Below are 22,743 nucleotides of genomic sequence, written 5' to 3'. Positions count from 1 at the left end.
AGAACCAGGACATGGCTCCTCGCCCCGCCCAGCTCCCTTTCCCCAGGAGGCAGCTACAGCCACCTTAAATCACCCTTGTTGGGACAAATTTCCCTCCTTTGCTACCAAGAGTCAGGGGGATAAGACCAGCTCCCATGGTGAAAATCCCACTGAACCCATGACAGAAAATCCTAAGGGATCAGTGGGGTAAGGGCTAAAGGCAGACAGGGTGGAAACTCAGTCCAGCTGCTGTTCAGATCAGTCAATAAATCTGTGCTAAGTACAGAGGAGAGCAGGCGCACCAGCACAGTATGAATGAATGGGACAGATATGGGGGTGACTTAGGGGCCAGGCAATAATATGCAGGCCTGGGTTTGTTTTCATGTCTGGATCTAGTCTCTGCTGGCCTATGGAGGCATTGGGGCAGGGGGAGTGAGGGAGGGAAGCACACTAGGCCCCTCAGGGAAGGCAGTCCTAACACATGGCTCAGCAGTGACCCTGTCAGCAGAGAAAGGAGTGGCGTGGCTGAGACAACAGGCCTTGAATGATCAAGGTTGGGAAGCAGAAAAATGGAAGGATCTTTGGTACTGATCTGGCCTGGGCCATTTCAAACACCCCCCTCGAGGCGGGAGAGCGCAGGGAGAGATGCCAGGCTGCCTTGTCTGTCAGGAATCGAGATTTTCTTAGCGCTAAGCTGTTACCACACTGTGGGGTTAGCTACCCCAAGGACTGTCTTTGGGCTGAGTAACAGAATCTGCAGCAGCTGGTGTGGGATTTCACCCAAACCGCGTGTGTAAATAAGAACAGAGCCTCACATATCAATTCACAGATGCCAGTCTGAACTCTAAAGCAATATCGCTGATCCTCCACTTACAGCCTGTTTACCTGCTTTTCTGTTCCCAGTTCCCTTCACTAGTTTATTCTTGATTCCTATATGGTAAAATCTTCAGCGACTACGGTGGATCTTCCACTTTCCACCTCGGGGTTAAAGCAATTCAATTAACTCCGATTCACTTTCACTCAGGCTGAGGTACAGAGTTGATCATTAGAATCCCCAAAGCCCAGATCATTTGTGAGGGATTGTAAACAGACATGCAATATATAGAATCTAAGATGGTTTTGTTGCAGGGGTGTCTTTCTCTGTTGCTGCCTATTTATTAGAGCCGGTCAGAATATTTTGGATAAAACTTGGTTAAAATACACTGTCTTGATTTTAACAAAGTTTTCTGTAGTAAGGTTTCTGAGATCCTGGGTGGAATTTCCGATCACTTTAAGAGAGGCGCGAATCAAAAACCTGATGTTTTCCATCTGAAAACAGACATTTCAATACAATTTCCATTTTGTGAAAACACATGCAACGCTTTGGTTTTCTTCTAATGTGGAACCAAACAAATTTGAAAAGCTCTCAAGCTGTCATAAGATGGAACCGTCATCCTTCAGCTAGCTCTTGTGCTTATGTTACTCTGGGGAGATCTTTCTATATCATTTGTTAAATTAAATGATCCCCGGGAGCCAAGACCTTGCAGTTGGTGCCTCTTTATCATCATAAAATGAAACAAGGAAAGCCCTTTCAAATCCTTTAGAGCCAATGCTAGTGCGTGATCTGTTGTACTTACATGTTCAGTGTGCAGTGAAGGTGTAATAGGCTTCTTCTGTGCATGTGACATTTGTTCATATGGTGGAGTGGGTTACAGGATGTCTGTGTGTAGGTGAGAGCAAGTACCCCGCTCTGGTTCTATTTCCGTCCATGTCATCTATGCTCAAGGGTGTGAGTGAGACAGGAAAGCAGAAGAGTCACCCAGGGAGACTGGCAAGAGGAACAAGTCTCCCGTCCCCTCCCCCTGGCATTCCCAGGAGCTATGCCTGACCTGCTGTGACAATGCACTCACCGCCTGGCCTGGGGAACAGCCGGAAGGATGTCATGGCTGGCTCGCAGGGGGCTCGTCCTGGCCTTCATGCGGGCTCTCTGCAGCAGCTGCTTGGCCTGCTCATGCCGGGGGCTCAGCTCAAGCTCCTGAGTGGGAACAAAGGGCCTGCAGACAGGCCAGTGGGGAGCAAGGCCAGGGGATTAGAAAAAAATAACAAGGATTAGAAGTGGTTTAACAGTGACGGTGACGCTGCTCTGCCTGGAAAAACAGCACACAGTCCATCCTCAGAGCCGCTGCACGCCACACTAGAGGGCAGCCTAGGACACTAGTGAGATGGGAGCCTGCTTCCAAAGACACAGCGATGATAGACCTGGCCAGAGACAGGACTGGAGGAGGAAGGGGGTGAGCACTCCCTAACCAGCCTTACAAGTGGACACAGCAGCTCTCAGGAGCTTAAGACAGGGTGAGGCCAAATATCCTGAAACCCTGGACGAGGAGCCGACCTCCAGCCACATTAAATGCATCCTCAAGGTTTCCACTGCCCCTCAGGGGTGTCAGAGTTATCTGGCCACAAGGGCCATTTAAGACAAAATTGTTCACTTGGCAGGTGGGCTGCACTTGTTAAAAAAAAAAAAAAAATATATATATATATATATTAAAGGGGCTGCACAATGGCGCAGCTTTCACTTACTCACTTCCCATACCCGCTTAATACTGCGGGGTCTGGGCCCCACATGGCCGGTGGCACTCCGGGAGTTGGGGGCATGCGGGCCGGTGGCGCTTAGAGTGCGTGGGCCACAAAAATTAACCCCGCGGGTCACATCTGTATGTTTGACACCCCTGGCCAACCTTTAGTTAAAGGCTTACTCGGTGATTGCTTTTTGCTGGTCCCTCCTGTAGCTACTTACCAATGGGTTAGAGCTGAAATGCACTTGCTAGGGCACCCCCCAGCCCCTGCCCCATGCCCTCTGCCAGTGAGGGGCTGTGACTTATGTTCCCCGCATACATGTGGAGAAGTTAGATTAAAACAGTACACTCTCGATGGAAGGTGCAATGGCCACCCTGCTTCATTCCTGCGAGTTCAGAATGATCACACGCAAGAACCCCAAAACAGACACACAAGCAGGCTACTCCCCCCCCCCCCCCCCCGTAGCAGAGGCACGACTTCCCTCCCCCCATCCACCTTGCTCTAAGCTGGCTGGCCAGTGGGATCTGGGCCTAGCAGCACATTTTCTACAGATCCCTCTGCATGCAGGAGCAGGAAACCCACTGAAATTTAAAGAGACAGCTCGTAATTTTTACACAGCTTTCAATGCACCACATTGCCCTACATAAGGATCTCTTGCAAGACACCTTAAATATTTGGAAATAGCAAAGTAGGAGTCCTCCAGGGACAGAGTGGCTGGTATTTCTGCAGTTTTGCTGGCCATGGCACCTTACAGCTTCAGCTGCATGGCAGACTTGCCCAAAGAAAGGAGAATGCTGTGCTATAAACCCAGGTGAAAACAATATGTATCTCTGCTTTCCCTCTGTAGATCTCAAATGGAATATCCTCCATTTTACACCACACCACCTCCATTTTACATATGGCGAAACTGAGGCACAGATCACTGAAGTGACTTGCCCAGACCAGTGGCAGAGGTGGGAGTTGAACCCAGCTCTCCTGTGTCCCAGGACAGGGCCTCTGCATGGGACAGCACTGCCACTATCTGGAAACTACAGGGATGACTGAGTGGAACCAAAATGAAGCAACAGGGAATAAGGGTTGTGCAACAGAAGGGACTCTTTCTATTAGGAACTAAACGAAGGCAGCAGAAGCAAAAAGAGCACCAGAGAGAGGTTCAGAGCCCGAGATCAGCCCGGCACTCTTCCCATCTCTCTCTCCAGCATCTCATTCCTGCAACCCCTGGGCAAAAAGAAGGGGAAGGAGAGCTGTCCCAGTCCTTGGCCCCTAGGTAGCTCTGCCGAAGGCACCTCAGCTCTGACCATTCGTTTCCTTCAACAGCTTCCTCCCCTCCCTTCACCGTCCCAATGGTCTTGCATTGTACTCGGGACTGCTTCTGGCAGCCAATGCAGCAATCGGAAGACATGACCCAGGGATTGGCCTTGATCTGCAGAGCCCAGGCGCTTCGAGTCCTGGCGGTCCGAGACGCGCCTCTCTCCCCATGTGCCATACAGAGGTTGATATTCTTGAACGAACAGTGCCCAGGTTTAAGCCAGTGGAGACTGGTGCGTTCTACAGGGGCTCTGGCACTCACTCCGTGGCTGGTTTAACGAGGCCCAAGTTCGTTGCCCTGAGGCCCATTTCTCTTCTCAGGGAGCTGCCTGCACAACATGGGAGGGAATTGTCTGGTTTTCTAGCAGGCAGTTGTGTCTGTGTTTTAGGAGCCTCTACATGCTGCGGAGCCAGTGCACCGGAGACTTATTTTAGAAAAAAATATGGTACACAAAATACACGTCACTTTCCTTCTCTGTGCAGGTCTGACTCCCCTTCCTCCCCCTCAACCTCCTCTCCTTCTCCAGCTTCAGCCTGGCTGCTTAGCTTCTCCCTCTAATCGCCTGATGCCATTCCCACCCCAATCACTCAAAGAAATATCAACTGCTAATGTTCCTTTAAGAAAAGCAGGATGCTCCAGGAAGCCTGTTATGGACCTCAGCTTGCAGATTTAACTTTGATGCTCTAGTGATGGGTGCTCTCAATAGCCCAAAGACACCTCTCACACTTGGCTGTTCAGCCAGCAGTGGAGGGGAAAGGTGTGTGTGTGTCTATCTGTCTCTTTCTCATCATGTGAGCAAGAGCTGGAGTGTAACTCACAAAAGCAAAGCCAATGATTGTGTGTCTCGGGGAAGGGAGGGGAGGAACGCCTTGTGCCCTTCTAAAGGTTGTTCCACCACAGAGGTTCTTCACCTACCAAAACATTGAGGGGACGCTTGGTTCCTAGCTCACCAGCAAGCGTCATTAGCACCACATTCTAACGCAGCATCCAGCTGCTCCAGAAGCATGCTTGGGAGTATTACCGTGACCTCACCTTGGCTCTGTCATGGGGTTAGGGAGTGGAACGCACCAGCACATTTACATATTCCCAGGTAGGTGCACAGCCACTTTCCCCTCAATCTGTTAGTGTGAAAGGGGAATTCTCTCTCTTGGGACATGCTCCTGTCCAGGCTATCTGAAGCATCCTGCTTTTCTCGAGGGAACAGGGGCGTGTCGCTAACTGAGCCCTTTACACACAGGGGAAAAGAGTTCCCAAGGGCAGGCAGCCCCACAAGTGGGAGAGGGCACTGTGGGATGTTCAGTGGCAAAGGATGATGAGAAGAGGGAGGACAGTTTACCAGCTTTGAGTGCCCATCCACATAGTAAATCAGCCATGCAGCTAATTGCAAACACAGGATCCAGACACGCAGCAGACTAGGCTGCTAGCAACGATGGCGCACAGCCAGGGTTGACTATGAGAAGTGCAGACATGCGTTATGTTCTCGGCTCATAGTGCTCTGTGGCTGAGACACCATCTGGCCCCTAACCTTTTCTTTCATTCTCCTTTCGCTTCAGATTGTCTTCCCCAAAATCACTGCCCCCTAGGCCAGAACTCATGGGCCTACAGGCAAACGTGGCCAGGAGCACCATGGTGATAAGAGACAAGCATGAAAGGGAGAAAGGACAGAGTCAGGTTGCTTAATGCCATGTGCTGAGAGAGCAGAGAGTAGGATTACACTGTCCCACCGATGGGAGAGACTGGCCCATTCAGAGGCTGCCCTCCGCCCAGTTCACTAAGGCAGCACAGAGGGACACCAGGCTTATGGCCCCTTTCCAGGTAACACCTGAGAGCACTCGGGGCTGTTACCATTTCTGCCTTGGAACCTACAGTGCCAGGAAGGTCTCCATGACACCAAATGGCCACTCTGTCCTTGGAGCAGGGGACTGTGGGTATAGTGTAAGAGTTCCCAGAATCCTAGGCAGAAACAGAAGGGGCTCTGAAAAACAGCCATAGTCCTTGGCATGGGCAGCTGGGGCACCATGGAATATCTGCCCAGAATGCACTCCTAACACATACAGCTAGGCAGGGGGCATGGGGGGAGGAGAAGGCACAAAAACATGGCTGCGATGGCAGAAAAGCTGCGGTGTGGGCCCAGACCAAAGTCACTTTTAACTAGGCAAGCTGAGCAGACATTACACTAATTACAAACTCATGCTTCCAGCTATGGTGTGGAGGGGGCCTGAGGCTCTCTGGGCACAGCCAGGGCTGGGCCAGCCCTGGTTGAAACGGATGGTATAATCAGTTCCCTGGAGGCAGCAGAGTCTTTTCAGCTGCCCCTACTCTATGCATGTGTTGTTGAAACTGGTGCAGTGCCCCAGGTTAGCAGGAGCCTTCAATTAATGCACTAAACTCAGAGCTAGCAGGTTTGTTGAATGCATCCAGCATCGTCCTTTGCTCACACTCACTCTGAACACACGGCATTGGGTGTAGGACCCAGGCTGAAATCTTCAGGGCCTCTCTCTGAAGTCCTGGCCATGACCATGGAGAGGGATCTACCCGACTTGGAAGAAGAAATGACTCCCCAACACCAACCTACGCCCAGCAGAATTCAAGCACTTCATTAGTCCCAAGGCCCAGGGTTTCTGTGACTGTCAGTTCCTTAGGAGCCAGGCGTGGCAGGAGCTACCTGTAAGCCACTCAGAGTCACACTGCAGACTCTGCGCAGAAGCAGCAGCCTGAATCCACTCGGACTCAGACAATTTCCCGACTGTAATGGGGGGCTCCAGTCCCCTGGCACTCAAACCACAAGTGGAGTATTACTGGATCTATAGTGCAGCCCCTTCCTCCTCCCTGCCAGGAATTGCACTGCGATCTCTCCACTGCAAGAGGGACTGCAGCAGCCCCTCTCCCCCACAGCTGTCACACTGCAGTGCAGCTCCCTTTTCTCCCCCCAGGGGATCCTCCATAATCTCTCCAGTGCAGCGCAGCTCCCCGGGGAATAATTCTAGCATATTTTAACAGTGCATGTATTAGGATATGCATGTTACACCTCACCCCAAAAAGAGCTGAATCCCATTCTCTCAGAGGCAGTGAGATCCAAGCTTTCCTTCCAGCCTCCTGCTACACTCAGGACAATTGATTCCCAGAATGGCAATGTCATTCTCTGCCTGTACCCACCCACTCCCCAGCTCCCCTGCCCAGTGCCCTGCCCTGGGGAAAACCTCTCCCTGTCCATGTTCTTCCACTTCAGATTGTCTCCTAGCTGCCCCCTGCTCTGTCCCACCCCACAGGTGAGTGAGCCACAGGCTATTCCAGAGCACAGGCTTTCCCTATTGGCTGTTGCCATAATCCCCCTGATTACAATAATCAGCTCAGACAGTCACTTCAGAGAGTCTCAGATTAACTCTTTCATGACGAGGGCTTCCTAGGGGAAGGCAGGCGTAACACACGAGTGTCCACCCTCGCTTCAGAGCATCCCATGGGCCTGTCATGACTCATACTGGCTGACAGGTGGATTTGTACTGCCCATGGCTCCTCTGTCACCTGCAGCCTCCATAGCGGGGTGGGGTTACCCACCCAGACCACTCCATGGCCGGAGCTTGCATGGAATACGGCTGCCTTCGTGCTGCATCTCATGCAGGGAGCACGTTATACCTACCTCTGCAGTGGATTATGGATTGTTTCCCAGTGCCATTCAAGGCACTGACTGGATTTACGAGGCCCTTTATAACTTGGGCCCTGTTATTTTAGGGCTTGTCTACACAGGGGGTTTAAACCAGACTAAATCCAGTTAATCTAGTTTGAAAACACTTACATACACTAACTGCGCATCTGTTGCATCTGGAGTCCACTTTCGAAGTGAGCAAAATTCAGTGTGGATTGAGTTAGTTCAGTCTCCTGTTGGTGTGCACGCAATGCTGCTATGCACTGCTTTGCCAGTCCTCCAACGACTATCTCACGTGGCTTTGTGGATGATGGTTACTGACCTCTCGGATTACCTGTGCACCCTCCACTGCTCTGGTGTGAAGTTGACCAGAAGTCTCTGTCTCCATTTAAAAACTGGCACAGAGTCAGAATATTTGCCCTTTTGCTCCTGGATTCAAATATATCAGCTTTGCTGCAATATTACTCCAGAAGCCCTGCAACATGCCTCAAGCAGCTGCTTGGAACTGTGCTAAGACACTAGATGTCATTGCCACCTGGTGAGAAGTGTGGGTGCAGGACGCCTTTGTGACCAGCCAACGGAATAAAGATGTGTGTGGATATTGCTAGGCAAATGTCCACAAGGGGTCATAACCGGGACTCCGACCAGGGCAAGTTCAAAAGCAAACAGGCAGAGGCCATTAAGGAGGCAATGTGATCCAGTGGCTAGAGAACTAGCTTGAGAATGAGGAAACCAAGGTTCCCTTCCCAGCTCTGTCACTGATCTGCTGTGATACCTTTGGCGTTTGTTTCCCCCTCTGTAAAATGAGGATAAGAAACATCTTTTGCCGAGACCTGGACATGCAGAGAGCTCAGTATTATTCACCACGTGTAATGGTCCTATCTCAACTCTTCATTAAACTGGAGAATGTAATGGAGTAGAATCCCTTGACTTACATAAAATGTTTTGGATGAAGGGAGATTCGGGACACCATCAAGCCTGGCCCATTTCCCTAACTCGCAGAGACAACCACTAATGTGACATTCTCTCTCCTTAAATGCCTTTTTCCCGACACTGATCTGCTAGCTGCCTCCAGCACTGCCCCGGGGCAGCCACTCCACAAGCTCACTCACCCGCTGCATGAAAACCTTTCAGTCTCTCATCACCCATGACATCCCCAACAGCTGGAGGCCCAAACCATCCAGCGGACTCAGTCAGTGGATTCCCTCCAGCTTCCACCTTTGGTGACCAGAGCATCATCCTGCACATTACTGCAGCTGGGCAGCCAGTCAGCTGCAACAGGTCAAATGGAGTCTCTCCCCTCCTCCCACACACAAATGGGAGGTGCAGCACGCTGACCCAGTGGGGAGTCTCTCCCTCTCTAGGCTCTCTCTCTCTCTCTCTCTCTCTCATTTTTAGTCCATATCTCAAAGGTTTACCATTATAGTTCAATGAGATTATAGATTACAACCTGCACAATCTGCACTAGCACATGGGGAGATTTAAATCCTATTCCCTCCTCACTACAAGCACTTACAACTTTCCCAAACCTTCTGGGCCCATTAACCCCTGTGAGCTGTTGATCGTTTGGATCAATCTCTTCCCGGATATCGTGCAGAGCACCAGGAGCACAATCGGGACCAGTCAGTTGAGGCCGTATTTCCACAGGGTGGCCTCTGCTGATGCACCTTAAAGCCTACACACACAAATTTTGAGCATTAACACTGGGTGTCCTACAAGCCTGACCTCTAAGGCAGTGGTTCTCAACCTTTCCAAACTTCTGTACCCCTTTCAGGAGTCTGATTTATCTTGCATACCCCTAAATTTCATTTCATTTAAAAATACTTACTCAGCATATAATTATAAATTTAATTAATTGGAATATAAATATTGTACTTACATTTCAGTGTAACATATATAGAGCAATATAAATAAGTCATTGTCTGTATGACATTTGAGTTTGTACTGACTTTGCTAGTGCTTTTTATGTAGCCTGTTGTGAAAGTAGGCAAATATCTAGATGAGGCGATATACCCCCTGGAAGACCTCTGTGTACCCCCATGCATGCCCCTGGTTGAGAACCACTGCTCTAAGGGATAGTGCTTAAAACCACTCAGATCAGCGATTTGCATGTGCACAGATGAACATGGAACATGGTCTGGGTAGGGCACATCAAGACACCTGGGTTCTATTCCCAAAGTGACCTGCCGGGTGACCTTGTGCAAGTCACCTCTCCCTCACCCCCCCCAGCACCTGTTCCCCCATCGTTGTGAAGCACTAAGAGGTTTGCACAGATACTATGGGGATGAGGGCCAGCAGGACAGATGGATGGACAGATAGACCAGCTTGAGGCCCTACTGAACATTTGATCCACTGTCTGACAAATCCCGCAGGAAGCACTAGAACTATTGACTCCTCCTTAAATCCTAGGCTCACAGCGCAAAGCCCATTATTTGTTTCGCACCATGGCCCAGCCCTACACTGATTTGCAAGTTTCTGTCTAGAATCTACAACTGGTCTTTCTCCTGCTCACTATTCCACAGGATGCATCTAGTCCATGAATACCCCAACTCTAAAGCCTCATGCTCCTACGCTAACAGCAAGGAGCCAGAAACGACTGTCGCCAGGTGGCTGATGCATAGTGGCAGGGCAGTAGCTGGTGCTCACACTACACTTCTGTAGATAGAGGGCTCCCAAGAAGTCAATCTGACACCTCTTCTAGGCACTAAAATCTATTAATTGTCACTGAACTGGGATTCAGCAGGGCTGGATTCTGTTCGCAGCTCTGCCTCTAATCTGCTGGATGACCATGGGCAAGTCACTTCCCCGCGCTGTGCCTCAGTTTCTCCATTTGTACAGCAGGGATAACAATATTGCCCTCCTTTGTACAGCGCTTGGTGCTCTACTGATGAAAAGCAATAGATGAGAGTGAGGTATTGTTATTTGGAGGTGCGGGGTGGAAACAAACTCATGAGACATTCGTCCATCCATCCTCCCAGTCTGCGTCCCCCAGAAAGAACAGCAATCAGAAGAGGAGGCGGCGATGAGTAACTCATGGAGGGGCTAGGGGGATACTCCCATCAATCCACAAGGCAAGAGCAGACCCTCTGCAGCTTCAAGCATGCTGGCGCCCCTGTGGCTCCTGTGCTGGTAGGAAAAGGGGAAATGGCCAGGGGATCCCTGCTCCTCCTCCTACCCCATCTTTGCAGCTGCTGGGAGTGTAGTCAGCCTGACTTCCTAGTGGGTGCCATCAGCAGGGAGTGATGTGTGACAGGAGCACTCCGAGCAAACAGGGAAGGAGCACAGGGCATAGTTTCCTTGGAGCTCAGAGTCACACAGCAGACTAATAGACAAGCTGGGGGGGGGAGCAAGGGCAGCGCAGAAGACACCCCCCTTGAAGGGAATGGGTAAGGCATGAAACAGGCCCTTTCCTCCCTCCCGCTCCTGTGTGCATGCACACATCCTACCATCACACTTTCCTGTTGACATTGATTGTTCCCCTGACGGGTGGGTTTGAGCTGCCACCCCAGAGCCTCGGTTGCTCAGACGGATCCAGATCTGAATTTGGCAGCGTAGGCCCGTCGTCAGGTTCCCCTGGCAAGTCCCCTGAGCTGTAGCCATCGGCAAAAGGCAGCTTTAATGGCAGCCCCAGGCCGATAACGCTGCATGCGCTGCTGAGGACTCCCTGCCCTGAGAGGAGACACATGCTCTCCATGAATAGCTAGACCTGCCCTTTGTAAAACACACAATATAGCATTTGGGGCTATCCGGGCTCCCACTGGGAAGACCAAGTCCTGTGAATCAGCAGCCCCAGGGCCAATAAAGAACTAAGACAGGCTGGCGCCTGGCAGGAGCCTAGAACTAACTGCCCTCCCAGACTTTACTCCTTTTCGCCTTCTGTTTAGATCCGAGTGTTATATTTTCTTGTTCAAGTATGTGGTGTACAATTATACACCATCACTTCAAATCGTAGGGGTTTTCCTGCTCCCACTTGTAGGCTGGGGGACGCTTCAGGGAAGTGATCTGGGCCTAGCAGCAGTTAATCAGCTACCAGCCAGCCTACAGTATGGGGAGAGATGTGTCTCTCTGTCCTAGGCAGCCGCCTGCTTTGTGTCTCTGCTTTCGGGTTCTGGTGTGTTACCGTTCTGAAGTCTAGAAATAAAGTCGTGTTATGTCGCAACCTTCCAGCAAGAGTGCTATATGTTTTTATCCACTCCTCTCAGTGGGTATGCTGAGAAGCCAAGTGAAAGGAATTCCCATCCTTAGTTCAGCAGTGCCGGGCTCCCAATCATCAGTGTGCAGGGGGTGCTGGCAGGGAACGCTGCGCATTTAGAGATTGCTGTTTGGGGTCAGCTTAGGGCTGGGGACAGCTGCCTGACTCATGGCCCTGCAGACAGGAGCTCTCCATAGAACCCCAGCACTCAGCTTCCTCCCCTACCGGCCTGGGTGAGCACCCCCGTTCCAGCCATGTGCGCGAGAGGGGGGAAGGCCACCTCTAAGGGCTCAGCGTCCTTCTGCAGAGACTGCCGCACAGGTAATGATAGTGATGGCGCTCTGTGACATGGTCGGCTGCCTAACAGGAACCGGCCAGTCACCCACCAGGGATTGCCTGATAGTTAAAAAAATAAATAAATACATGGGGGTGGGGGAATCTTCACTTTCCTCCAGCAGTGTTCTCAGCTCTTACCTGTACCCTTCCGAGTCCTGAAGGGAGACCCCAGAGTCCCAGTCCAGGTCATTCACCAGCAGCTCTGCAACCCACAACAGACACTCATTGAGTCGAACATCTCAGCAACAGGGAAAGCAGGGGTGTGTGAAAGAGACACTGCTCTTCTGTTCACCACAGAGCCCATTCACCCGCAAGCCAGCCGAAAGGCTCATTCCCCCAAGCTAACCCTTTCCTTCTAGATGATGTCATTCTAATGCAGTCTATTTTAAGGCTCCAATCGGCAATATGAGGATTTTTTTGAGAGACCCTCCGGTCTGACACCAAGATATGTTTGTGCTCAAACGCCAGCGCACAGAACCATTAGCAAGAAAGCAGGGCAGGGCTTCTTCACTGGTGTTTGGTCTAAAACAGATCTGCTTGAACTCGGATCACTGCATTGAGTTAGGCGATCTCAGCTTTCATGACATGGCCATAAGGAACGTTACCATTGCCTTCCTAGCCATGTTCCCACCAAGAAGGCCGACTATTCCCTGCAGACGGCACACTAGCCATTCCCACAGAGCGAAGGGATTTCAGGGCCTACAGCTACAGTTTTCTACAGGACAGTTTTCTTTCTCCTCTCTCAGCATTTCACTTGTAGTGTGGCAAGGACAGAGCTCACACAGCACTGGGAAAGAAATGGTTGTCCTGACAGAGAGTCAGCAAGTTAACAATGCACTAGTGGTGGTGGAGACTTCTGGCAGCATTAAGTAACAAGTAGCAAGTTTGCTGATCTACTACTGTCCATAGTAATTCAAGGATGGACTTCCACAAGAAAAATTGAGCTTCTGCCACTTTCTGGATGGATAAAGTGGCCTGAAAGGGGTTTTTTTTTTTCCTGCTTGTATTTTTAATATTAGAAATTAGGCCTTGACTATTCTGTTTAACCTAGAAGACACTATCGATGACTGGAGAACTGGCAGCATTGTGACCTCATATACACTATACAAGTGAAAGCTGACTAATTGTGAGAGGTGATTTTTATTCACACTCTGTAAAACCTTGGGATTTTTATGTTTCTTTAACTCAAATATCCAAGAAACTCTTAAGAGAAAAGCTGTCTTTGTTAAAGATTCCATTTTGAACTGGCAATGCTCACAATCCACATCTGAAACCTCCAACCAGGCTTGCCATTCCTCATATTTAAGCTACATTGATACAAAGCCCTGAATGGAAGTGACCCCACAAGGAAGTTGCGCTCATTTAATTAAAGCGCTACCATTGTTTTGTGGAGAAAGGGCCCATGATTTAAAGAGATATGCAAAACCCTCACCCTTCCCCCTCCGCTCTTGTTTCAGGCCTTCTTTTCCTATCATAACGAAGCAGAAAATGGGCAATGGTCACAACCCCAATTTCTTTGTAGGGCATCTTTAAGTAATGGAGACTGATCCTCTAAGGCCATGTCTACACATTCAGCGCAGCAGTGGCGCAGCTGTACCGATACAGCTGCAGCACGTGTGGTGAAGACGCTATATGCTGACGGACGAGAGCTCTCCCATTGGCAGAAAAAAACCTCCCCGCAAGCAGCATAGGACTGTGCACACTAGCACTGATGTCAGTGCAACTTATGTCACCCTGGAGGGCAGAACATTCACACCCCTGAGCGACATCAGTTTTGCCGCCATAAGTGGTAGTGTAGACGTGGCCTAATTCAGAGTGGACAGCAGGGGTCGGTACTAGAGGGCAGGACTGCGGTGAGTGGCAGAGTTGCGTTAAGATGGTTGTGACATGTCCCCTTAGTGCCCACCTCACACACACTCCCACGGCAAACACCCACCTTGAGCGGCTCCATCCGTCATGTGCCTGAGAGCTTCTTTGTCGTGGCAACGGAGCTCGCAAGGTTCCAGCAGAGAGTGGTTCTGCCGCAACAGGCTCAGCATCTCCTGCAGCACAGCCCGGTTCCTCTCCACCCGCTCAGCCAGAGACAGCACACTGGTGGCACTCCCAGCACTGCCAATACTACCCCAGCTCTCCGCCCTCCGCAGCCCTTGGCACAGATCCTCCCTGGGAACAAGGGAGATGCTTTCCAAGTCCCTAGCCTCGGTCAGCTCTTCTCCAAAGTGGGCTGGTTTGCCATTTTCTTCCAGAGAAGATTTCTGGCTGCTTGAGAGAGGCTTCTTAGTGGAGCGGGTGCCACAAAGCCCATTTGGGGAGCCCCTTTGCGCCCTGGTTTCTAAGCAGTAGACAGCCTTCTCCGGGATGTTCCTTCCTGGACTTGGGACCCTCCAGAGCTCCTCAGCTGGGCTGCAGTGCAAGGCACTACCTTCTCCCTCTGTCCTATGCGCCTTCAGAGCTTCTGCATTGTTGGTGTAAAGGTCTGCACCCACGGCCCCTCTGGTACCCTGCCCACAGTCCAAGTTGTCACTGCTGTCTAGCAGCACATCTGTCAAGTAGGTGCGGATCTGAGCTCGCGGCTCCACCACCGCGTCCTGGGGGACCCCCTCCACCACAGCCAGACCTGGCGCGAGCTTCCCTTTCCGGATCTTGGGCTTCTTCAGAGAGGCACGTTCCTGGGACACTGCTCCTCCCTGCTTAATGGTCAGCCTCTTCTCCTTCAGAGCCTTCACCTTGCCCTCCAGAACAGAGTGAGTGGCCCTGCTCGGCCCTGCTGGCTCCCAGGCTGCTCTGACAGACTGGTTGCTGCTGGACTCTCTGCTCTCAGGTGGGAGATTGTTTCTACCGGCGTTCCCGCCATACTGCTTCATGCTCTTCATGGCTCTTCTCTTCTCCGTTGGCGAGCTTCCCTCCATGTCGGCCTTCCACCTCCTGGGGGCCCCTTCAGAGAAAACAAAGAGCAGTAAGGGCAGAACTCAGCTTGGCTGTAAAGGCAGCATCACAGCTGGATTGGCCCGCACACCCTCCTCTCAATACACATCCAGGGAACTCCTCTTCCCACTGTTAACATTAGCCAGCTCCACACAGCCTCTTGCCAAAGGTCTTTAAGCATTGCACAGGGCTATTTACATTGCAGTAGCCCCAATGAGCACCAGGGATAGATGCTACACAGACAGAAGAAAAAGATGGGCCCTGCCCCAGAAAGCGGAGATGTTTGATTATCCCTGTGTCAAGGAAGAGCAAACAGACACAGACACTGAGCAATTTGCCAAAGTTCACCACATCCCTGGGACCAGAAATCAGGAATCCCAGTTCCCAGGCCCCTGCTCCAACTAATGGTCAATGGGCCCACCCCATGGTTGTATGCAGTTCTTGGGCACAACCATCAGTGCAGACAGAAATTCACCAGGCACCGCTTTCACTATTTTATACTTTCCATCAAAATCTGATGTAGTGAGAGCAGGGTGCTGCTTTTGGATTGGTCACTGCACCAGGTGACGCTGTGAGGAAGAGACAAGTACTGTGAACTGAACACGCTCTATGGCAATGGGTACTTCAACTTTCCTTGTCTTCAGACACATTAAACAAGTCATTATCTCTCTGCTTTTGTCTAATCTCCCCGTATAAATGGTTTAGAATAGCAGTAATGGCCTCTAGAATGGGCATTTCCTGACAGCGACAAGATAAAATACCTATCTGCATGTACCTAGTATGTTCCATCAGAGGATCTTAAGGGGCTTTGCAAAGAGTAGTATCATCCCCATTTTAGAGACAGGGAAATTGAGGCACAAAGAGATTAAGAGCGTGACCTTGGGCAGGTCAGTGACAACACTGAGGACAGAATTCAGGTGTCCTCACTTGCAATCCCCCGGCATAACCCCTAGGTCATGCTGCCTCTCCTCAGGCCATGAAGCAGCTGGTCATTCAGAGCCTGGAAACATCCATCCCAGAGGTCACTATTGATTCAGAATTGCTGAGTTAGGAAAGTGACCAGCCTGAATGAAGTTTTGGGGGAAGCTTAAGACCCAACCCCCACAACTCAGCTCACAAAGCCTCATGCCACTGATAGTGTCAGCACATGGCAAGGGTTCCTCAGCTCCCAAATCTGCACAGAATCTGAGGGAATAGTGGGGGTTTTCGAAAGTCCTGGATCAGCCTCCAGAAGTCTGGTTTCTCACGCTGAGTTTGCTAGGCTGGGCTGGTCATCTCACAAGAGCACACTTCTGTCCTGCCTTCAGTTGGGCCACAAGCTCCCAGGGAAACCACCTTGTTTGTGGCATTCTGGCACCTCCTCTCTCAGAACTGTGGAAGGCAGAAAAGGGAGGAGCCAGGAAAAGAGCAAGAGAAGATATTCCTAGACAGGCATGGGTCAATTCTGCATGGGTTTGGAGCAGAGGTTCGGTGAACACGTTAATTCCAACCACACCAGCTTGGTCAGTCCCTAGAGACAAAGGTATTGCAAGGTGACCTGCATGCGCAGTTCCTAGCTGGGAAGGTCAAAGCCTCAGGTGAAGTCAGATGAACTCCACTTTAGATAGCTGAGTCCCTCCACTACAAAATAAATTTAAATGAGTTTTTTAAATAAATGACTTCAAGTGTGACCCTTTGTACTGCTGCATTGTGAGGCTGCTATGGCAGCTGGTATATTTATAAATACATAGGTGCACTCCAAACTAGATGGATCCTGACACCCAATGTTCTCCTAGGCTTTCCACCGTGACACAAAAGATACAGTGGGCAAACTCTCTGTTTACGTGGCCCTTCCCCTCATCACCAAGTCTGAGGGTATGAGTGAGCAGGTTCAGGCACTTGCGTAAGGCTGAGATGGACATCATGAGAAGGGCAGGCATGAGGGTGAGGGCCGGAGCTGAATTCTCTCCCACCCAAGAGACCAGCTGGCTTGAAGAGGAGAGGGGAGGGGAATCAGCAAGTGACATGAAACATTCTCCTTGACTTTCCAGAAAATCAAGAGGAAAAAGACTTCAAATACAAGGGCAGTGTAGGGAGGGAAGAAGAAAACCTGGCTTAAAAAAAACTAAACACCCCTTGGAATGGTTTCCAGACCTAAGCCTCAAAGCAAACCATTCAGAAGAAGAGACAGAGGTGCCCACTGCCATCCCACTCACCAGGTGGATCTCCACATAGCCTTGGCTGGGATGTAGCAATTATATATTGCCAAGGAGCAATGGGCAAGCCCAGCCCTCCCTGCCACACACAGCCATGAGACAGACATATTTAGTGCCTTCCCTGAACCCCAGTAACAAGCTCTGAACACTTGGGAGCTGCCCCACTTTCCATTTTAAAACGGTTACAACCTTGCCCTTCTGTAGCACCTTCCGTCTGAGGATCTCAAAGCCCATCGCAAACCTTAATCCATCCTCATGGCATCCCTCTAAAGCAGGGGAATATTCTCACCCACATGTGACAAATGAGGTCCATGGGGCCACAGAAGCTAAAGCCCAGGTTTTCAAAAATGACTAGCAATATGGGGTGTCCAACTTGAGGCATTTTGAAGAGCCTGGTTTTCAGAAAGTGTGGAAAATCTGGCTCTTTTAAGGTGTCTCAAGGTGGGCAAACAAAAATGGAGGCACCCAAAACTATTAGTCACCTTTGAAAACCTTGGCCTAAGTGACTTGCCCAAGGTCGACAGCAAATCAGTAGCAGAGTCAGGAATAGAACCCAGGAGGCCAAAGAATCACCCTCCCCTCACGTCACTGCAGGCTAATGGTCCTCCAGTCCATAGTTTCTCAACCTGTGGTACACGTACCCCTGGGGGTACATGAGACACAGGCAGGGGGTACCCAGGGAAAAAGAGTGAAGGGGAGGCGGGTGGCAGCTGCTGACTTCTGGGGAAGCCAGGCGGCAGCAGCCCGCTTCCCACTCGGTCGCAGCTCCCAGGTAGTAGCCCGGTGGCAGTCTCCTGTATCTTGTGAGCTGGGCTCGCAGCTGGGTGACAGCCACGCGCAGCCCAGTTTCGAGCTGAGGAACAGCCTCCAGCGCCTCAGCTTGAAAACAGGCAGCAGCCGCCTGCCCACATCCCTGGGTCCCAGCCAGCGCAGAAGCCTCCTCTGCCCCAGCTCGGATTGGGTGGCAGTCACCCACCTCCCGGGCTGGCAGCCAGGCAGCAGCCACCTGCAACTTGCCCAGGGGGCAGCCCCCATCCCTGGCTCAAAGCCCAGTACCCAGATAACTTATCAATTTCACTGCTTTAGCTGAGCAGTGAAATTGACAACTATGACAGGCCCAGATTTCACCAATTACCCTCTTTTCCTGTCTCTCTCTCTCTCTCTCTCACCCCTTCCTCCTCTCAAATCTATGGCAAAAAATATGGCGCGGCGCTTTATATTCCCCAGCATTGGCACGCCACTAAAAGCCTCCTAGCTTTGGCCAACATCACCTCTAGCCCAGGTACATACTTGAGTTGTGCACCCCTGGTGTAAAGGTGGTAACCCTGCCCACACTAGATCTGACATCTGTCCTATCATGGCTTATATACTCAGCCCTTCTTCTAACATATGGCTCACATTAGTCTGTAAATATAAAATCCTGTGGAAAATTGAGTGTTGGGGTACTTATTACAATTTTCAGAAGCTAGGGGGTACTTGCTACTTAAAAGGTTGAGAAACACTGCTCCAGTCCAATGCCTGTGTGTTGCTGTGGTATTCCACTGATGTGCCAACACCCCCCGGGAATGTAATGCTTTGATACGAATATTCACGCAGCACTGCACCTGTGCTTTGATCAGCCTACCTGGCACACCAAACAGCAGTGAAGCAGTTAAAGATGTTACACATCTTCAGATGGGAAAAAACTGGAGGCGACACATTTCAACATGTTAGCCCAGGGAATCTTCCAAGAGCAAAAAAGAAGCAGAAACTTGTTCACAGGGTTTTTCACCTCCAAGTTGAGCAGCGATGTTTCACTACCTAGGACTAGTCTACAGGAATAAAAGATTGGTATAAGTGGAGATGTAAATTTAAACCCATATAGTTACCCCCACACCACCATGTAGATGCTCTTATACCAGAACTTTCTGTGGTTTAGCTTAACCCTTAACCCCAAGCAACAAACTAAACTGAGAACAGGCCTTCTATCAGAATAAGAATGTTCACATGGCGGGTGTGGGGGTTATAGCGGTACAACTATACTGGTATAATGGTAAAACTTTCCCATGCAGATAGGCCCGTAGACTCCCTCAGAAATAGGTATCTTAAAAAAAACCAGACTGGAGGAATCTTATGCAGAAGCCATAGGAGACAATAGTGCCCTGCTGAGCTAGATGCTGTACAAATGCAGCAAGAGGCAGCCCCTGCCCCTAAGAAATTACAGTCTAAACAGACCAAACACAGCATGAGGGGAAAGGGAAGGTATTATCCCCATCGTGCAGTGGGGGGACTGAGGCCCAGAGAGATGCAATGATTTGCTCAGCATCAGTCAGTCAGTCTGTAGCAGAGCCAGGAACTGGATCTAGATCTCCTGAGTCCCAGTTCAGTGCCTCAACCATAAGACCACCCTTCCTGTCCTATGGCACTGTGGGTAATAGCGAAGTATTCATATAATACCTGAGTCTCCTAATCCCAACTGACCCTGAGCTCCACGGAGATTCATTGCAGTCACCACCAACCCCATCCTCTGCAGCAATTCCCTCCAAATGTGCTTTGAGGCTTGAGATTCAACCATCCTAGCCAGGGAGAGGGGGTGGGATAACTGCAAAGGAATCCCCCTCCCCACATCCTATTCAGTTCTCCACTTTCATACTTACCAAGGCTTCCTGAGGCAGCTGGGAAAGATCCACTGCTTCTGTATGGGACGCAGGAGCTTTCCCCCCAACTCAGCGCTGGGGAGAAGAATCTCCTGCACAACCTCCATCCAGGGTCCAGGTTACACCGTGGGGCCAAAGTGTCTGCGAAACAGCTGCCAGAGGTGCAGGTTGTGCTCCTTCTCCCCCAGCCTGGATCTTGGAGGCCCCATCTGCAAGGCGGGAGCTGCTCCTCAAGGCAGGGCTGGGCAGAGACAAGCCCGCACTCCCTGGCCCTCCAGACTCATTTCTCTTTCCTATGCAGCGCGGCTCGGAGGATCATGGCCTCCCGCCCCCAGACGTTAACAGTTCATATCCACACCGATAAAACCACCACGGTAGCGGGGGAGGAGCAGAACTGCACTCCAGAGAGAGAGAGATACCAAATATGAGGGGGCAGACAGAGAGCTCTCTGGGCGGGATCACAGCAGGAGCTACCCCAGCTGCGGAGAAGAGCTCTGCACAAGGATCATAGCAGGACCCCAGCCAATGGGGGACATCTGCACAACGGGTTGCAACTGGAAGGAGCGGAGGGGGGAAAATCATGCAGGACCAGCTGGGCTCAGCACAAGACGCACAGCAGGACCCCGGCTAGGCCTCTCTCTGCCATGACTCCCAGGAGTTAAATGCAGTGGAGTTTTCCTAGCACCACACCCCTCCAATCCAGCTAGAGCAAAGCATCAAAGGGGGCCGGAAACTGAGAGGCAGGAAGACAAAAACCCAAACCAAAACCTTTGCCAGCAATGCCTGAGTTCACTGCCTGGGTGACTCCCCTCTGCAGCTGTGGTGCCCCCCTCTCCTTCCCGCTCTCTGTTTCCTCCAGCGACCCAGCTGTGCGAGCCGGCCCTGCACATACCAGGGCATCCAAGCAAAAAAACATGCTAACCACAAGGAACCGCGGGCTATAAAAGGTAAGACGTTTGGAGGGGCCCACGGTGTCGCCATGGCTACCCACTTTCCTGGCCAGAGGGGAGGGGAGAAGGGTGGGAATGGGGGGGGGTAGGGGAGGCTACAAACCCATCCCATTGGCTGCACAGCCCTGGCTTGCTGAGGGTGGGAGGGTGGAATTCTACACCCCACTGGAAGCTGCCCAGCCCCAACTTGGAGGGAAGTTTTGAGGGAGGCTGGAGGGCGGGAAGGAGGAAAGGGGAGAAGAGGGGAGGGGGTGGAAACTTGGCCGCCCTTGGCTGCTAGGCAGGAATGTCCCTTGTTTAGTCTCCATTTTTGGAGGTGGTTGGTTAGAACTGAGATCCTGTGAGCCGGCCCTAGGAGAGCAGCGCAGCCTCTCTAGCAAGCAGAGGGAGTTACTTGGGCTTTTCAAAGAGAGAGGGGAGGAGGCTCTGACCGTGCATTGCTTTTTCAGTCCCTATGCTGGAGATTCAACCCCCAGGGCAGTCAGTCCTGGACATTCTCCAAACCATGGACTAGACGCAAACCTGGAGGAGCCACGTCCAGCTGAGTGTGGGACTGAAATTCACCATCCATCCTCGCTCCCCCCTAGCCCTGAGCCTGGCCGTGTACACAGCTAGGGCACGACAACAGGCACGTTAGCGATGTATTCACTCTGTCCACTTGTGTCCAGTCTGTCCTGTCAAGCCAGGATGGATTTGGAAGCCCAATCTTGTAGAGAAGGCACGGGGCGGGGTTCAATTCCTAGCTATAGACTCCACGTGTGACCTTGGACAAGTCACTTTGGCCAAGAATTTCAGAAGTGTGCAAGTGATTTTGGGTACCCCCAACTTCAGACACCTTAAAGGGGCCCAGAGCACCCACCTCTGAAAGTCAGGCCCCTTCAAGGGTTCCCAGAAACTGAGGCATCCAAAAATCATTAAGCACTTTGGAAATTCTTGGTCTTAATCTCTCAGCCTCCCACCTGTAAAGTGGGGATAACAATGCCACCTCCTTCTCACCTTGTGTCTCTCTGGTCTCAACAAACTAAGCTCTTCAGGGCACAGACTGTCTTAGAGTGAGTCTGCTCAGTGCATAGCAAGGTGGAGACCCGATCTCCGTTTGGGTCTCTAGGGGCTATTGTGATAATACATATTATAAACACATTCTTCTTTCATACACTGAGATTTCAGGAGCGAAGCCCTGCACAGCACACCCCTCACCGACCCTTCTTGCTAAGCGACATTGTGAACCACACATGACCCAACTTCCCAGGACAAACTGAGGGCACCTTTATGGTTCCTTGCTGTAAAATATTGACAACAAAATCAGTTGTGATAACTAGGAAGCTGTCGAGGGCTGGGAGAATGTAACCCTTAGTAAGGAACTGATTCCTACTTCATTGCAGGCTCCTTCCTTGGCTATATTTTGCTTGTGGGTTTGTGCTGTGCACTGTAAAAGACAGCACTGCATGTCCATGGGACTGTCATACCCTATGTGACAGAGGGAGAATTTTCGATATTTTTATTGTTCCTATGTGTGCTTCAGTTTCCCTCTGTACTTTGCATTGCTGCCCAGTGGGGCAAAAGGGCTAGGTCTGCTCTTGGGGCAGTGCAGGAGACATGAGGTGTGTCGCCTACCTGCCTGAGGTGGACTGATTGGCCGAGGCCAACCCATAGCAATGGGAGTGCCGTAGCCCAGAGGCTTAGTCCTGGAGGTCGTGTGGCTACCCTGAAGGAAAGGTAGCAGCTGCAGGGGGCTGGCACATTGAAGAGGCTCCTCCAAGAGACTGTTTAAAAGCTGGGGTGCAGCATAGATCCTGTGGATCCGTGACACCCTATGGCAGCCTCCTGTCATGCTCAAGCATTGTGATTGTCACTCATTGCCAGGGAGGTGCCTGGCCCACGCAGGATCGGCACATCTCTCACCCCAGGAGAGGTGCCTTCGGGATCCTTTCCCGTCCAGCTGACCCACCTTTTTTTCAGCTTAAGGAGACCAACAAGCACAGCCAAAAGCAGAGTCTCCAGGAGCGAGAGAGAGAACGGGAT

The 22,743-nt window shown here is 51.2% G+C and overlaps 1 protein-coding gene across 1 annotated transcript in view; it reads right to left on the bottom strand.

Moving 5' to 3' along the window:
- KIAA1614 (KIAA1614 ortholog) overlaps nt 1–19,878 on the bottom strand; it is a 34,195-nt gene extending 14,317 nt beyond the window's left edge. Inside the window, 5 exon segments of the mRNA XM_067535132.1 lie at nt 1,869–2,012; nt 12,154–12,217; nt 13,952–14,950; nt 19,772–19,853; nt 19,855–19,878. Of these exon segments, the coding sequence (XP_067391233.1) occupies nt 1,869–2,012; nt 12,154–12,217; nt 13,952–14,950; nt 19,772–19,853; nt 19,855–19,878 (1,313 nt within the window).
- Between the last annotated feature and the right edge of the window lie 2,865 nt (nt 19,879–22,743).

The sequence above is a fragment of the Emydura macquarii genome, unplaced genomic scaffold (genome assembly GCF_026122565.2).
Source record: "Emydura macquarii macquarii isolate MOO-44397 ecotype Brisbane River unplaced genomic scaffold, CSIRO-AGI_Emac_v2 contig_3477, whole genome shotgun sequence".
Classification (NCBI taxonomy): Eukaryota; Metazoa; Chordata; order Testudines; family Chelidae; genus Emydura; species Emydura macquarii.
Note: the sequence above shows the minus strand (reverse complement) of the source record. Positions and strands in the feature narration are given on the sequence as shown.